The sequence below is a fragment of the Plectrocnemia conspersa genome, unplaced genomic scaffold (assembly GCF_051122295.1).
Source record: "Plectrocnemia conspersa isolate PC_06_02 unplaced genomic scaffold, ASM5112229v1 ptg000001l, whole genome shotgun sequence".
Lineage (NCBI taxonomy): Eukaryota > Metazoa > Arthropoda > Insecta > Trichoptera > Polycentropodidae > Plectrocnemia > Plectrocnemia conspersa.
Window position 1 is genome coordinate 4,452,990 of NW_028277165.1, and position 19,899 is coordinate 4,472,888.

At 26.4% G+C, this 19,899-nt stretch overlaps 1 protein-coding gene across 1 annotated transcript; it reads left to right on the top strand.

Moving 5' to 3' along the window:
- The first annotated feature begins 6,855 nt into the window (after nt 1–6,855).
- Nucleotides 6,856–14,097, top strand: LOC148238518 (protein takeout-like). The gene is made up of 5 exons (XM_088182231.1): nt 6,856–7,052; nt 10,531–10,623; nt 10,887–11,034; nt 13,299–13,432; nt 13,493–14,097. Exons 1-5 carry the CDS (start codon nt 6,980–6,982, stop codon nt 13,804–13,806), a joined length of 762 nt encoding a protein of 253 aa, XP_088038357.1. The 5' UTR covers nt 6,856–6,979; the 3' UTR covers nt 13,807–14,097.
- Nucleotides 14,098–19,899: the final 5,802 nt, after the last annotated feature.

A 19,899-nucleotide genomic window follows, 5' to 3' on the forward strand; every position in this document is an offset into this window, starting at 1 on the left:
TTTGTATGTATAAAATAGTTATTAAAGGTACAATATATTTTACTTAGAAACATTTTTTTGCATACTTTAAATAATTTTCTCTTTGGTTGTAATAATATCATTTTTAATGATGCATATTATTTTAATATGTAATCTTATCGTAATAAGAGTATTTATCTATAATATATCATCATAAAAATTTCAAATTGTCTTAGTTTTTTTAACAATATTTAATTTTATTAATCACCTTTAATTTTTTTTAATTTTATAAATTTATCAGTTTAATTATATCATACATATTTTTTTTATACTTAAATTAAATTTTATTATATATATAAATCATAATATAACAACTTTGATGTTCTGCAACATTTCATAGTAAATAAATTCTAAATAGTTCAAATCTTTTCCAATAGATGTCTCAAATTATCCTTAATATAATTTAATTAATATGAAGAAAAACTAATTATATTTAATTTTATTAAACTTTTTGCACAGCAATTTTATTAAAATCAAACATATTTTTATATAACTTTTATTATAAAATAATATTATGATTATTTAGCCAAGCTGCAAACCAAATAGCTAAAATTAAACCACAATTAAGCGCTCAGTTAATGTCAGTTATGTATTCTTTACTTCTATGCAGAATAGTTTATATATAATTGTTCTTATAGAATTAAAGTAATACAAAATAAGCCTTTTTCAGTAATGAATTGCTTAAAAGGCAGATTTTCTCCAAGAGAAATTTAGAAAATTTAAATTAGAAACCAGTGTTTATTGATGTAATTAGTCTTGTTATATTGTTTCACAACATACTGCTAGTAGAAAAATTCGTTTTAATTCTTGAAGCTGTGTGATTTTTCCTTAATTTCACTTACCTTCTCTAGAACATTTTAAGCTAAAATTTATCTAAAAATGGCTGCCATTTAAAGAAGGAAAATATCGCTACTCTTTTGAAAGATCATTCAGAAAAAGTAGAGAGAAAATAATTTGCTACATATTTATTAGTTAAAAAATATTTTAAAATATAAATACCTTCACACATTTTTGTGTGAAGGTATTTTGCTTAAAGAAATGTTTAAAAGCCAATTTTATTATTTTTTTAAATTTCATAAAAACCTTTAAAAAAACTTTTCTTACTAAAAAAATAATCTTGTGGTTGAAATCTATAAAGCTTTATATGTTTTAAAACCATCGCTGTCATTATTTCGTAAATAAATGTTTTACAATATACACGCTGAGGCATTAAGATCTCCATCATTCTAAAGGCGCATAATAAATTAATAAAACCATATAGAAATAAAATTGTATACATTTATGAAAAGTGCTTATCAAGCACTTAATGTTATTGTAATTTAAAAATTATATTAGTTAATTATCATTATATATTATTATATTTAATAACATAATGAAAAACTCTAATACAAAATAATTCTTTATCATATAATTTATTTTAATTTAAAAAGTATCATCTCCTTCTATAATAGAAGAATTTGGTTTGTTAACAGATTTATCTGCCTAATAGTCTTCATGGCGGTATTTTTAAGTTACATGATAGTCCAGCTTAATAAAAAATAGTTGCCTACTCTCAGATTTTTTTATTATTATTTTTACTAAGTATAAGTGTATCGTAAAAAATATGCATTAACTGTATTAACTAAAACATTTTTTTAGTTTTAGCAACGCATCGTCAGTCAATGAATTCCAAAACCCCCACTTGACATAATTGATTATGCGTGAATCCTATTTGTTCACGAGATTAGGCTCAATGTTATGTGATGCAACACTTCTGAAAATCACCGGAGAAATCCATGGGAAGTGATGATGATTTTCGTTTATGTAACGGAAGTACTCTCGGCGTTATTTGCACGTATAGGGCACGTAATACGTAAAACTTTGCGTAACTTAAGAGAAAATTCTTAACTTGACACCACCGGTGTATTTTCGGTCTTGAGCCCTTTTCATAAATTTCCATAGAATTTTAAGCCATGGTCGAAAACTATATTAGGTTTTTAATTATTTTTGTATGTAATTGAGTATTATATTTTATCTAAGTCAATGTTAACCGAGTAAGACTGAAGTTTTTTTAATAATATTGATTTTACGTACAAATTAATATATTAAATCATTGTGCATTAAATGACTATAAGTCACACTAAAAAAACAATTATAGCATAATAATTGTATGTGATACAAAAAAATAACACATAGCTATAATAACAAAATTGTATTTTAAAATTGGTTTCAATTTGTTATAAATATATATAAGCACAATAAAAAAAACTGATTTTATTTGTATGATTCTTATAACAAATACGATTATATTATCTTAGTGACAATATTTATATTTATTTATAAAAAAAATATTTCAATACAAGTAATCAGAAATTTCTTGTTTAGTTAAATATATATTATTTGTACATTTCTACGTGGTTTTCAATGCAGAGTTAAAAATAAATATTAAACCTTCCTAAGTCTTGTCATGTATCTAGGACAATAATAAAATATAGTAATAAGGAACCGTCTTATGACATAGTAAGACATTACTTCATTTTCTACGTGTTTTGATAGCTATATGGTAAATTATGGGTTATTATAGATGTTTGATGAACTAGTGTCATATTATACAATATGAACTATTTGACATTAAGCTCAGTGTATTTATTTAAACTATATATTTTTCCATATAAAAATACTCCATGAACTAAGGGTAGTAATTTAGTTGAAATATTATTCCCGTGGTCTGACAGATGACTATTTTTATTATTATTGTTGTATAACAATACTTCAGACTGATCTCTTACAATTTAATATAATAATAATGATAATAGCAAACACCTATTAAATGTGATTTTTATTACAAATGAGTAATTTAACATACTGATGAGTTATGTTTTTTAACATTTGTGATCTACAGACGCTAAGATTTTTAAACAACCAAAAAAACATGTTAAACTAGTATTACCAAATATATAATTTTAAATAAGAATGTGATAATCTATGTTGTTAAAATGTGTCGTGACATTTAAAATGTTTCTTTGCATTCTCTGTTCGATGAATCTGTGAGAGAATTAGATAAAATTAACATTTATTAATATTGTATTTTAAGAATATAGAAATATTTAAATGTACAATAAAGAGACTTACATATGTATTTCAAGGTGGATTTGTGATCAGGATATATAAAAAATACTATAAAAATATATTATTTAGAATTTTTAGATTATTTTAATTTTCTTAATAAATTAATTATATATGTGTGATATTTATATTATTTAAACTCTCAAATAATGATTATTTTTATAATTCTATAAATCTAATAAAATATATATATATATAAAAGGATAACATATTAGAAAAACAGTATTATTGTAAATGATTAGTATCTAACTTTCAATACATAAGTATAATACATACACATATAACTTGTTGCAGTTAAAGAGTAATGTAAATATATAAACATCATATAGTTTTTAATGTATACTCGTATGTATATCATAATTATTATTAACACAAATATTTATATAAATCTCTATGGATTTTTTCATTACACTTGAGATATTGATAAAATCAGTTGTACTAATTCTTAGAATGCAATATTTATTTATATTCAAAATAACGCAATGTTTACCATAGTCTTTAATAAATATTCGTTTCACAACCATGTGTATCTTAAACAAGGATAACCTTGATATTTCCATGTTTATTCAAAATTTTAAACACATTAAACTTAGTACCCGTTTTTTAGATCACAAGACAATTTTTGCTAATTGTTCTTGAATTTTTGCACAAATTTTTATGTATAGTTATAGAATAGCACACAAATAATTTATATTATTTTTATTAATTTAAATAAGCAATAAATAATTTATTTATTGCTAATTATCGTATATAATTTATAGCACTTTTTGATATGATACATCTAGAAATAGGTATTAAAAGTATATAATAATATTATATATATCCAACTGCAATTATCTAAATATTTATTTAGGTTTTCAACAATTATATCGAAAAACTTTTGAGTATTTTCACAAAACAACAAAAAATACAGTCACTTATAAAAAAATCCAACAGCTTAATCGTCTGTATTGTTTACAAATAAGCAAAGCAAATTAATCATGTCATAGTGTCACATACTATTCAATGGACTATTGTTGCAATTGTAAAATATGGACGCAATAAAAAATATCTTTTACCTTTACATTAAATGCGTAAAATATCATACATGTATTAAGTGCTTCTGACAACAGCACTTAAGAAACTATTAATCTTCTTTTATAGTCGTAACAAAAGGAGAACTTTGAAAACCATAAAACTGCCATACAAAATTACTCATTACTCAACAATAAAAACCCTTGACCTTCAATGTTAGATCTATATTATGAAAAACATTACAACATCATCCGGTCATCTCTTCCGAAATAACCGGTCGTTTAGTTCATTTTTTTATATTATAGACCCAAATATGTATTATGTAACTGTTGCGGTATTTGTAGAATAAGTTGGATGATTATTATTGCATTTTTTTAAAGTCCCAAATAATTTAGATAGTGGCGTTTGCAGCCTTGGAATCATTTTGTGTAGTATGTTACGCAGACGCGTTCGAACCATAATCGATTGTTACACAATAATTGTATCGAATTCGGTATGGACCATTTTTTATTTGTATTTCAGTAAGTTTGTAAAAGTCAGTTTTATAATGAGTCATTTTTAACCTTTACCCTAATTTACTGATGAGTTACACAATGGATTTTTTAACATTTGTGATCAAAAACGCTAACAACATAGCTGATATAAATATTATACAAAGACCTAAAAGCAAAAATATGTTAAGCTGATATTTCTAAATATGTAATTTTAGTTAAGGATGTGTTTAACTTTATTGTTAAAATGATTTTGTCTTAAATGTGTTTTGTCATTTTGTCGCGTTGTTTATTTTTAAAATCACATCGGAAGGAGAAAATGATCTGTTTCGTGAATCTTTGTGAAAATTAGATAAAATAAACATTTATATACATTCAATATAAAAATATTATTTTTTTAATAATAATATAAAAATATTATTTTTATTCGGTTTGTTTTTTAAATATATGTATATATTAAAAATAGTTTTAAAATAATTTTATGGAAACATTAAAAGAATATATTTTACTATTATTAATTTAATTATATAGCAATATATTATGTGATTTTATATTTTGATATAATACATATGTTTTTTTCATGCATGCCGTTCATAAAAAATGTATTTATATTGTTTTATACGTTTAGGATTTTTTTTTCAGAATCATTTTACTGTTGTTTTAAAATGTATAGTTTTTTACTTCACAACTGTTAGAAAATGATATAATAACATAATCATTTTCATAACCATATATTTTTGTGAATTATATTTTAAAATGTTTCCTGAAATTAAAAAGGATATTTTATTTATATTAACAGTCCATCGATATTATGAAATATATAATCCATAAGTATGTATATATGTTTATACTTATACATATATCTGTAATAAAATTCTGAAAATATTCAAGCGTGTATTTTTCCTACCATTGGAATTTTGAATAGAATCTATGTTGTCCTTGTAGTGGATTCTTGTCTTGATGATCATCTTTATGCATTAGCTTTGCATCTCACATGCTATTAAAAAGCACATTTTTTATATTGCTAATTACAAACTTCTGTATATGTTTATAATTATTATGTTTATAATTGTACATAAAAGACGGAGTAGCGTAATCCCTAACTAGTAATTCTGAGGTCGCGGGTTCAAGGACCGGCAGCGACACTCGAATTTTTATTTATAAAAATGCGCTATTATTGAAAAACAACTGGCATATATTAATTAAAAATTGTAATACCCATACTTTCAATCTAGTGGTTAATACTTGTATGTATTCATTATTTCTGATTGACTTACTCAGTTGATACAGATTTGCCCATTGTAACGTATTGGGCTTACAGGTTACAGCGATTTAAAGATTTTAAAAAAAAAATTTACATTTATGATTACTTTATTTTTTTTACCTTAAGATTACCATTTATTTAAATCTCTACAGCGTTTAGTTGGTAAATAATTTAATGGTGAAGCTAAAACATTTCTTTCTGAATATTTAAACTCACAGCCAGTTAGTTTTTACAAATTTGGGATTAACACCTTTCCGGATCGATGGAAGAATGTTGTATCTGTTGATGGAGATTATTTTGTAGAATAATATTGTAATATAATATTGAATAATATACTTTTCATTAAAATTCCTTTCTTCTGGGTACCCCTAATATTTAATTAAAATATTTTATTATTTAAAAAATCGACACCCATATAATATTTTTTAATAATAATAAATAGTATTTTTTATATGCTATTCTCTCATAAAGATCCACATTTATTGATTAATAATGACAATATTTTAAATTAGAACAATGCCTAAAATTTTAATAGAAAATCTTCTCGCTCATTATTTTTTTGTATTTTTTTTATTACCCAAATTTGTATCTAATTGAACAATTTTTCGTAACCGTAACACTTCACAAAATCTCCTATTTTATTAATAATAATGCTGAGGTTTATTTGGCCGCTTTTTTTTGATAATTTATTCATAAATTTTATGATTTGTATATTGTTTTTATATTTGTTTATTTTTAAATCTATCTACATAGTACATTAATGTTTTTTTTTAATAATAGATAGGAAATATTATAATAGTTAATTGAGATTACGATTTAAAAATAAATATAGAACTGTTGCCTTAATTAGTCATATGGTTATAATAAAAAAATTCGAAAACATATTTTGAGAGCCACTGATAGGTGCAATACTTTTAAAAGCACTTTCGTGTATAAACTCGCTTCAGTCAAAGACGGGACGTATTGATGACAGCGTCTCTATGTTGTTGTCCCCGTTACTATTTTAATAATCAAATATAAATATTATTTTATTATTTTAAAAAGTAGTAACTACATTACATTTTCAATTAAAATAAAATTTATAAAAATGGTTTATAAATATTTAATAATTTTGTGCGCAAGTTCGTTGACATTGACCAAAGCTTTGGACAGAAGATTGCGTAAGTAATTTTCTAATGATATACTTTCTAACATATCAGAACATAATGATAATAATATTACATTACAATTGTGCCAATAAATTTAATTAAAAATGTTATATGTTTACATTTGCAGTTAAAAATCAATGGCAAGTTTTGTAATATTTTTTTCAATTATTCTTTCATGAACCCAAATTTTCACTTGCAACATTGCAATGCAAGTTTTTTTTTCTGTTAATTCATCAAATTTACATATTACACAATGATACTTGACCTTTATGTCAAACAAGCGAGCTTTTGAACTAGTTCGGTTATGACATCGTCAAAAGTTTAGTAATTAAATTATCTAACGCCGATCCTTTCGAGCCGATTGAATAAATTAGCATATTGTTATATATGTAATATTACATTGAAATTATGTAGTTTTGGATGTTTGTTATTCAACAAACCGATGGACAACATTAGCTCATGATGATCAATTTCACTGGAGAAATGAAATGCGTGCCACCGAGAGAGAAAGTCTTTGGTATTTTTTTTATATGGATTGCATAATCGAATAGCGGGAATTCTTTATGATTTTTAAAGCCGATGATGTTTCTTATGTCATTAAAAATAAACTGTAATATAAATTTTGAGTGTGTAAGTCGGGCTTAAATCCACGTTGGTGCTATTGAAATTTAAATTTGCAAATGCTATTTAGCAATTCTATCGTAATGGTTGTTTAAAATCTACCGATTAAATCAGCTGTTGTTGGTAAATATTTTATAATATTTTTTTAGTATATATAGTAATACATATTGTACTTTCTGATTAAAAAAAAATGCATTTTTATATCTTATGTACGTATGTTTTAATTTAGCAAACCACTCAATTTATGTTCAGTACAATTTGATTGGAAAAGAATATGTATAGTTATTTATATTTTAATAATATAAATACAATAAAATAATAATAAATTGTTTTTGCTCAATCAGTTAAGGATATTTATTTTTCTCAATTAATTATATTTACCTTTATAATTAAAATTAAAAAAAATATATTTCTCATTATTTTACTAAAAAATATATTTCTAATTATTGTTAAAAAAAATACTTTAAATATCAAACATCTAATTAGGTTTGTATAATTTAACATACATTAAAATAAGTTTCTATTTTTTGCTAATAAAACTTTTAAAAATGCGTTAATTTAAAAAAATATTTCTATATGTGTTAAGCGAATAAATGTTTTTTTTTAATTTATTGGTTAAACGTATTTTTATTTGTCAATTAAATTTATATTACTACCTCTCATATTAAAATCATTTCAGATTATTAATAACATTATAAAAATTATAGTTTTTTATTATACCAAAAAGTTTGCCATTTAATATTCATTAAAAATATATATTTTATAGCAAATATACATTTACTACATTTTTTATTATTTTTTACACATTTTCCACAATTATTTGCTAACTATATTATTAAATAATGTGTTATAATATTTTAAATACAATACCTCCAATTAAATAGTTTTTTATATGAATTTATTAGCTAGACATATTTATGTTTGTTAATTATTATTAATAACCCACATATTATAAATCAATGTGAGGTTATATTAATTATTTTACAGAAACCTTTACTTTGCACCAAAATTTAATAACAAACATTCAATTAGTATTTTTCTATTTTAAAACATATTTTTTGCTACCCACTAAAAAATCTTAAAAGAGTAGGTATATTTTTATTGTTTTAATAAAAGGTTCTTATACACAAATTATTGATTAGTTATATTTATATTTTTTTTTCTTCATATTTACCATTATATTTAAAAACTAATTCAAGATATACATATTTTATTATTATTTTACTAAAAATACATCAAAACCAAACATAATTTTTTAAATTTTAATACATAAATAAAGCAATTTTCATTTTTTACCACAAAGATAAGAAAATATACGATTTATAATCTTGAAAATATGTTTTTAATTTTGATCATTTTATTTAATGATTTTTAATATTCTAAATTATTGGTTAAGGATTTTTATATTTTTTATTTTTTAATACTTTATTGAAAATATATTTATATTTATTATAAAAAACATTCCATTTTTACATATTTATTTTTAGAATAACTCAATTTTATTATATTTACCAGTTTTTTGCCACAAACATTACATAACTAATTAAAGTTTTAAAAAATGCAATTTATAATTTAAAAATACCTTTATCTGTATTATTTGAAAAAATGTTTTTAATGCAAATTATTTCATTAGAAATATTTGTATTTGTTTTTTTTTAAAGTAACTCTCATAATTAAAAATCAATGCAAGATATTGTTAAAAAGTGTATTAATTAATATACTTTTTATTTATTTCAATACAAAAATTACCATTTAATAACATACATCCTATAAGTTTTTTTTAATATTTTAACACATTTTATTTTTGCCACAAAGATAAGATATATTGTCTGATTTGGTATTAATTTTTCCTATAATATCCTGTTTTTTGAATATTGTAAATATGCAATAAAGTTAACCTATAAAATTTTTTTGCTTTAAAAATCAGCTATGATTGTACAAAACAAATATAAAATTATATTTATTTATAATAAATTACGTTTATTTACAAGCTTAACAAATTTAAATATTATATTTTTTATATAATTAGAATAATATATTTTTTATTTTTGCAATGAAAATATAGATAATTTTTTTAAATGAATTGTATCAGTTCAAAAAAATTTCACTTTTTTTAGTAACATGTGTGTGGATATATTTTATATTACATATACACTACCATTAAATAAATTAATTAATATAATAAGTCTTGAATATAATTTATTACCTTATTATAAATCGTTACATATGTATAAAACAAGTTCTGCATTGCTATCATTGGTATGTGAAGAAGTTCCTGATTACTTGAAAGATCAGTTAAATAACGCAAATAAATAAAACTTTTCATTGCATTACAATTCGCATAAGCATCTTAATATTCTCGATCTTTTATCAGTGCTAAACTACAAAGATTACACAAGAATATGCACATTCACCCGTCGATAATGCGTATGTGTGTGTAATTGCATCACAATGCAATTTATCGATGGGACGTGTCCCACAAAAGCCATCTTAATGGTCGCCCGATTGCGTATGGGCTAAATTATCAATAAGAGAAAGAGTTCAGCTACAATTTTATGCAATTGTTTGTAAGTTATGAATTATTCAGCTTGGGCTAATTTTATAAATGTTCAATTGTGACAGAATGAGGAAACGGAACTGATAATGTAAGAGAATGGATCTATTATACTTTCCGCTATCGTGCTATTCTTTCACGTGAAGAAAATTGATAATGTTTGCTTAACGTTCCTAGTTGTATTAATTTCTAAAAAATATATACATAGTTTATACTAATTTGTGCGTGAAACATTTGTGCATTAAACTTTGTTACATAATTATCGTTTAATTGTGAGCTTATCTAATTTTATTTAACACTTTCTTTCTATTTTAGCCGAAAATTTCATTCAGTGCAAACATGCGGATCCAAAGCTGAACGACTGTCTATTAAGAGCCGTGCCAGATGCCCTAACGAAGATGACTAAAGGTATTTTCTAAACACACGTGACTGACACTCAAACATATGCTAATTACTCGAAATGTTTACAATCGATCGAGAAGTGTAAAAGAAAGTATATTATAAGTAGCGAGACGGTCGTTGGCCATCAAACTCATAACACACATTGCCCAAGAAATGTTAATTATTAAAATATTTTATTTGAGTGCATCTATTTCATAAGATGTGAAATCAATTAGCATAATATATGTGCAATTATTATTTTATTATTAATTAATCAATTTTCATTTCAGGTATTCCTGAATTGGGTGTACCCAGTTTAGAACCTTTATCGGTCGCTACGATCGATATACAAACAGGATCTGGTCCAGTTAGTATTAGACAAGTTTATAACAATATCAAGATCCTTGGTTTAACGTCTTCTAACTTGACAACATATAAGTAAGTATATATTTAAAGCTACATATAATATTTAAGAAGAAAAATTTTTGGCTTTTATATTTCAAAGATTGAGTTTAAATGTTTTAAAGGGTAAAGCTAAGACGAATATGAAGTATGAGGCAATATTTCGAAGACTAATTTGTTTAATTTTGCAACAGTAATTTGAGTAAGTTTTTTGATTATTACGGAGTAAAGTCGCTCTAATGATGTTTACCAAGATCGGTTGTTTTCTATGTATGGTTTAAATTTACCTAAAATATGATTCCGTTGTAATAGTCTCGCGTCTGAGAAATAGTGTCGAGTGGTATACCATAGACTGGGTGCTGGTGGATAAGTGATCCGTTGATGTCTTTCTCGGTTTGTCTCAGATGTCTACCGCCTCGAATCGTGCGATCATCTCGAAGTGTCAGAATTTTCATACTCCTAATACGTCTCTGGCGAATCACAGATGCGGATGTTGATAGGCCAGTTGCATATAAAATATGTTCACGTCTTGAAGTGAACTTTCAAAATCGTTAATGCAATGACTACAAAAGCGGTTTTAACGCCGGATAGACGCATTGTCTTTTGCATTCTGAATGCACAAAAGGGTAGTTTTTCTGGTGATTACGAGCGAGTAATGAGCGGATATGCTAATAAAGTGTATGTTATATTACGCAATTGTGGTATTGAATACTCTATTATTATTATTAAGCCTTTTGTTAAATCGACTTGTTATTTCCTTTTCATTAGACTTAAATAATCGTTTGAATGACTAATGAATCTTCCATAATACAATTAATAAATAATTCTTATAAAATACGACCATACTTAAATTCTATTTTTTTCAGATTCAAACTCAGTTTTAATACTTCTTTTTTTTTTATTCTGATTATTATTGATAATGTATTTTAAATAGCAGATAATTTAACAATATTTCGCTATTGTTTCTGTAAAGTAATTAAAGACAGACATCAAAACGCGGTATTTTTGCCTTTCAGTCAGTTCGTGCGGTACCCATTTGCTTTTTTTACTTTTATTATAGCATATCGATACTGTAAAACAGTTTTATAAGAAGTCCGCTACAAGTGTGTGTTTTTTATAATCAGCATTTCTCTGTGTACCTTCATCAGAACTTTCGCCAAATCCCAAATGAATATTCTTTGTGGCCTGCACCGCATTTCACAGTATTTCTAGATATATTTTTTTAGTAACAGCAGATATACAACCTCTATATGGCTTATTTTAAAGTTTTATTTCAGCAGTCAGTAATTTCTTTATTCAACATTTTACAGTTCTCTGACTAACAGTTCCTTCGTTAAAATCCCAAATTTATATTTTTCATACTGTCTCTCGATATATGTTTTATCAACAGCAGATATTCGACTTATTCATGGTTGTTTTTCAGTTTCATTTCACAAGTCAGTAATTTCTTGAACCAACATTTTACAGTTCTCTGACTAACAGTACCTTCATCAAATCCTAAATTGATATTTCTCGTTGCCTGCGCCACATTTCAGTGTTTATATATAGTTTTATCAACAGCAGATAGAGGTACAGTACTTATATAGTCATTTAGAAATCACTCAAACCATTATATTACAGTTCATTGACTAACAGTACCTTCGCCAAATCTAATATTGATATTTATTGTAGCCATCTGTTTCAGTTTCAGCTCGTATAAAAAAGGATACGTCAGTATCTTGTCGATATCAAATTGCATAGTTATAAAAGAGATTAGGAACACAACACTCTGTAAAAATAAATTAAAAATATGAGTATTTACAATAAATGCCTTGTTCTAATCACTGTCTGTTTTTAACTGAAGAAAAATCTAGTAAATGGTAAATAAAATAACAATGTGCCTTATAAAAATATTTAGTTTTATTTGTACTTAATTTACAGTCTACTTTTTAGTCGTTTTTATGATATAATATAATAGTAGTTTATATATATTAAAAGTGCTTTAAGATATACATATATTTTAGCATTATTTTCTACTATTACAAAAAATAATAATTATATAAGGTTGAATATATAGAGCACAACGTTTATGTGATTACTTCAATGTCTTGATTTTAAAGCAATCATTACTACCGGTATTTCAAGTAGAACTTATGTAAATAAATTCCAATTAGTAGTGCTGATTACTACAATAAAATTATAATCAAGAAATGATTATGTTATTATAATGTGTTTCAAGAAAATATAAACTATGAATTATTTTAATTTACATACAATTAAAAATCATATTAATTGATCAATTTACCATTATTACATTACAGTGCTGACTTAAAACGTTATACTCTAATAACCGACTCATTTACGCCCAAGTTGGAATTCTTAGGCGATTATGTAATGACTGGTCGAATTTTGCTACTGCCGATTCAAGGCAAAGGAAGATGCAATATTACAATGGGTAAATATTTACTTTTAATAATTATTTATGAAAGCCACTGTATTACTTATTAACTTTCAGTCGACCTTGTCGTGAAGCATGTACTGATTGGAGAACCGGTCGTCAAGAAAGGAAACACTTACATGAAAATTCGTCAGTACGAAGTTAAATTTATACCAAAGAGGATCCACTTCCATTTCTCAAATCTATTCAACGGAGATAAGAGACTCGGTGAGCAGATGAATAGGTTCTTGAACGAAAACTCAGAGGTGGTGTTTAACGAACTGAAGCCTTCTTACGAACAATCGTTCAGTTTGGTGTTCAAAGATATAACAAACAAAATTTTCACTAAAGTACCTATGAATCATATCTTTGTCACTGAAGAAAAGAACTAGTTTTAAGATCCTATTGTAGTTCTAAGTTATCAGTATTTTTATATTTAATACGTTATTGTAAAATGTTACAATATATGAACAAGTGATTTTTTAATATGTACAAAAAAAATTGTGGAAAATGTATAAAAAAATTGTAAATATAATTAATAATACGTGTAGGGTGAAATTTTACCTGTATAGTGTTTGGCTCCCTTTTTAAGGTAATTATTGTGATTTCTCTTATAGTTGTGTGGTACAATTTATGTAAAATATTTATAATTGTAACGATAAGTTAATAAATTATAAAAAGAATATCATGGATTTAATTAGCATCAATCAATTTATAAGAAACATGTCTAACTTAAAATATAACTTATATTTATATTTTTTAAATAAATTATTTTTTTAATTTAATAAATGTATTCTAAAACTAATTTTAATTTAAAAAATATATTATTTACAATATTACAATAAGCAAATTGTCGGGTTTACCAATTAAACCACTTCTCTATTTACAATTGTAAATATTAGCTTATGCTAATGTATGGCTTCGTATAAAGTGTTCGAACCATCTAGTAAAAATGGGTTTCTTCGTTAAAATGAAACACTACCGTGGGAAACCTTTTAATAGATTAAGTCAAGAAGTATCCACCTCAAATCAGAAAGGATTAAAATATTCGTCACTTCGAGAAAAGATAACACCTGCATTTGTAGTTGTCCTCAAAATGGTCTAGTACGATCTAGTATTAAGAATTATTAAGATACTATATAATCAAAGAAAACAGTAAGTAATCCTATAGTGTGCTATATTTATCTTGATTCTTTAATGCGTTTTTATCAAGACGATTATTGTCATGATAGTTGTATTCAACAAGTTGTACGGTAATCTGCAAGTTATTCAGTGTACATTAGCAAATGAGCGCGATAAAGAAAACCTACAAGTTGTTTTAATGTACCTTTAATCAATCAATTCTAGGACTATCAAAACAAAACAGATCTAAAAGCAGACCATGCATAACAATAAACGGATTAAACTATAAGCAACATAATATCCATTAGAGATTTCCTGAAAGTGTTATTACCAAAAGATAGCACTTTAGAAAGTAAACAATAAGTTGCATAGTTGACAAATCTCACTCTTATTATTATTTTATTCATATACTATTGTTGAAGTTTGCTTTTTAAGCGTAGTGTTTTTTTTATTATTTTATACTACCTATATATAGTTTACAAAATATAATCTAAATTATTGAATAATATGTATATATTTACTAATAAAATAATCTGCTGCCATCTCTTGGAAAACCATAAAAATATTTTTTTAATATTTATATTTTTTTATATATTTTATTTTATTTTTATTTTCTATATAATATATTTTATTTACTATATATTTTCTTCTTATGTATCTTTCTTACAATATTAATATTTATTTAAAAGTCAAAAATTTCAAATAATTTTATCGTCAAGATAAATAATATTTTCATATTTAATAATTTTTTTAAATAAATAGTGCCATCTGTTGACAATCATTTTTAAAAAATAGATTTTATTTAAGTTACATTTTTCTCTCTACTATATGTTTAAAATTAATCTGAAAAGTTTATTTTTTGTATTATAAATAACTATGATTTATTTTGTATATTTATAATTTTATTACATTATTTATTTCTGTTTAAGGTGATACCAACTGCATTGCATAAATATTTTACCTTTATTTACATTGTATGCCAAGGTATTAAATTCAATATAATGTGCTATTTTAATGTTTCCACCACTTTCATTAATCTTTTAAACGATACACTCCAAACAGTTATTATTATAACCATTCACCCCAAGTAGCGCCGATCAACCAATGGTACAAGAAAATATTTTTATTTATTTTTAATCTGTAGATTTTTTCAATAAAATTAAACTTTTAATTAACATATAATAAAATAAACAGTAACTAACTATTAGATTTATTCTATCGTGCCTGGGAGATAATTCTAAAAGGCATTTGAAAAGCTAATTTGATTAAAGTTTTAAAGTCGGTTGATTAGCAATTAATTTTATTGTTTTACTAAAACTTGTGTATATGCGTGGTAGAACACTGCTTAATTCTAACACAAACACTAAATTATAAAGTTATATACACTAAAATTTATTATTAACAGTAATTTTAATTATACACATCTGAAATTTGTTTATATTTAAAGCACAAAATACTAATATTTATTTTTTAAATGATATGCTAAGAAACACTCCCATGAGACCAAAAGGATATTGGTCACTATCACTTGAATTCCCAGTATCCTCATTGTCAGTAGGAACATCTCACTATATAATGCACAATAATTAAAAACATTGAAAGGGATATTATTACAAAAAATATGAACGAAAACATTTATTCAAATAAATAAAACGAAACTAATGATTTTTTTAAATATTTCTAAATGCATCCAGACAAGTTGAAGGTTATGCTTCATGTATAATAAACCATAAGGATTAAAAATACAATATGTCATGCACCTCAGATTACATCTCCTAAATTATTGTATATTTGAATGAATATCAGTATTAAAATCTGCTCAGTCACACTCTAGAACTCTAAAAAAACATAGTCACCCAACGAAACATAAAGTTATTAATCGCTATCTTGATAATTTTAAATCGCTTTTACTATATGTAATCTATATGTGTATTATATTTAAAGGAGCACATTTCATGTCTGTATTTTAATGTAGCAAAAATTGCTTTCTCAAAGTATTTTGAAATGTGAGAATCGATAAAGATGAAAGACAGTACCTCCTTATTCGTTTCACTAGATATTAGAGTATTTAATTCAGCGTAAGCTTATTTTAAAATGCTGTGATTTAATCAATTATAACACTTACTTTCAGTTGGATGACTAAGCTTTACATATAACAGCAAAAACCCGTTACAGTTCATGGCTTAATGAAATATTCTAAATGTTCTAATTACTTACATCACATTAAAACAGTTTATTACTTACCTTTACGTTTATTTTTGGTTCTGATTGGCATTGGTAAAATATTGATCATATGAAGGGTTGGTAACCTCTTTCGGGGATCCTGTGGAATGAGAGAGCAGGGCCCTGTCGCGCAGTTGACAAGCGATATATCGATTGTGCAAGTACGAGTTTGAGTAGGCCATAAACGTAAAAAGCTTCTCCATATTTGGATATCCAGTTTTTGCAGCAACTGTGAGTGAGGTTGTGACCCTCAAGGTCACCGTTCGGCCATGGTCCGACTGCTCAACTGTAGGTCGCCGTATCCAACAACAGCAGCAGGGCGTATGACCTACCACAATTGGATAGAAAAAACAGTGTAGTTGTCAATAATGCGTTAACCTTTCGCGAACAATGAGAGATGATTGGTTTCGAGCACATCGATCGACCCCGTTTCCTGTGTCCGCTTGACAGCAGCCATCAATTCTGAATCTCTGCATGCATCGTTCTCCATCTACTGACCATAATATGTATGTGCACGATTTAGTACTTGTTGAGATGTGTCCAAGGCGATGGGAGAAGAATTGTTTGTTGTTGTTACGAGACTTTTAAAGCGTTAGAAAACAGAAATCTTAATAAGGTTTGACTCTACTTCTACTCCTTTATCTTGGCGTGATGTCAGATTTGAATAAACCCGACCAGAGGTCAGCTAACTATTTTTCTAAAGGGCTAGATTGTTAATTTAGGCCCGGTGGACCAGGAAGCAAAATTGAGTTGAGATTAAGAAACGTCATTTAAATTTGTTTATATTTTTTTAAATAATTATATTTACATTATTTTTTTTGATAACATCTGAAATACACAAAGTATATTGACATGAATTTTGACTCTACTGCAATATAAGTTTCATTAATGAGCACTGTTTTTACATAAATTCATTAAAAAAATCCCATGATAGCTGCACCAAAGGTTTATTTACAAAGCCATTTAGTATTCGATAACAATAGCTGGTGTAATTTTTTCTGTGGAGAAAAATTTCAATCACTCCTCTGAGTTAAAACATCACAAAAATGCTTTAGCAATAAGCTAATAAATATAAATAAGCATTGAAAAATTTTAATATGGCGGTTTACCACAATAATGTCTTACCTCACACTTCAGTGAAATAATGATTAAAAAATGCATGTCTTTTTTACTACTCACATTTTTTGCATACATAAAATTAAATTAAATCTATTTATTAAAAATATGATTTTATTAGTTTAGACAGATGCGAAGATCACACCTGGAACTCCCGAACGACCAGCCTCAAGAAGAGCTACCTCCTGACACTCGCTGCAGGCAGTCACAAGAACCCTGAGGATCATCCACGGGCATCATCACCTGCGACAGCCTCACTACCGCTTGGAGGAAACGTCTCGCCGATAATCGTCCGTCACACTCATGTAAATATATGAATAAAATGTCTTACTAGATTCACACCAGTCTCATTGGCCGTGAGGTCAACCACCCCTAGGGCCATAACCCATAAAAACTAATTATTATTGATTTAAATTTATAGTAAGATATATTACAATGATAGTTTTTATGATTTTAATTTAAAAGCTACATACAATAAATATTATGATATGTTTAGCTGTACTGTAGGAGATTCTCAACAATACTGTCTAATGCCTGCACTACACTCTCTGGAAGTTGGCCAAGGTTGGCCAAAGATGGAGAATATAGTGGGTTACTTCAGTTCTGCCCGCTCTAAGATCTCTCGGAAGTTGTCTAAGGTTATCGAGAACGGAAGGTAAAGTGGGGGTAATTCAGTCGACTTGGCCAGCTTCGAGCGCTTCCGAACATTGTCGGCAAAAGGACCGGAGTCAAAAGGACCGAAGTCGGAGCTGCTCTTTCGAGCGCGAGCGGTGAGATACTTCCCCTTTCGCTCTCTCGCGTGTTAAGTGACGACAATGAGAGAGATAATGATATGGTTTTTCGCAAACTGAGATAGAAAGAGTAACTCGGTTCAATTTCAGTATGCGCGTAGGTGCCCTATAGTCAACACGCATGTCGAGCGCTGCATCGTAGTCACGTGGTCAAGTTATAATACCACATGCTTATCGGGGACTTCAACACTCTTACTGACATCTTTGAATATTTTAGGGCACCAAAAGGGATTAATTATATTTTTGATAGTATATTCTTCTAACAGATATCGTTATTATATTTTTTTCATATAAAATTACATAATTAAAAAATAATTAGTAGTACTTGATTTTGTTAAAAAAAAATTTCGAATATCCTTATGTATTTTCCTAGATCGGTTTATATAAATGTCACACCATAACGAATTCTTATTTAGAATCGATGGCGACACATTTTAGGATAGTCACAGATGTGGTGTTCGTATTCTGAAGTCTCATTTTATGTCTTATGATATTTTGCAAAAGCCGACAAGGATTTTGTGTAAATTGAATATTTACGACCGAAAAGTTTTCACTGATATTGTATTGGTGAGTGCCCACACAAACTTAATAATATGACAATTTAAAAATTGCGATTATTTAGCACATTTTTCAATCGCGCGCAAATATGCCAGCTGTACGTGACAGAAGCTGCCGTCCGGACGGCATTCACGGACGTCATTCCCGTCCGCGGTGTGGTCGCTTTCTCAAAGTCGTAGGTCTCGGCCTTCTTCAGTTGTAACTTCGGTTCGGACAACTTCCAGAGAGTGTAGTGCAGGCATAAAATGGTTTGTATAACAAAACATTAGAACAGAATTGTCGGTAGAACACCTACAATTGCACAATAGCATAAAACATTTTTTTTTTAATTTTATTTAATTTATTGTTGTAATTATCTGACGGGCGCTCAGCTTGGTGAATATTTAAAACTAGTTTTCAGCAAAGGGTATGATTTGAAGGTGGAACTAAAATCTAGTGTTATTTGCTTTAAATTTGCCTCATTTAGCAATCATTGAACCTTCCTAAAAGGACCATTATAAAATATGTGACACTAGGTCAAATAACAAATCATTAGTAATCACTTGCTAGAGACAAATCATTCAAAGATCACCGACTCTCGAAGCTACAACCACTTGACGTACTCTCGAGACATAAGCCTACATGTAAATTATATATTTTGTACAATAAACTATTATTTTTTTTTTGTCGTCTATA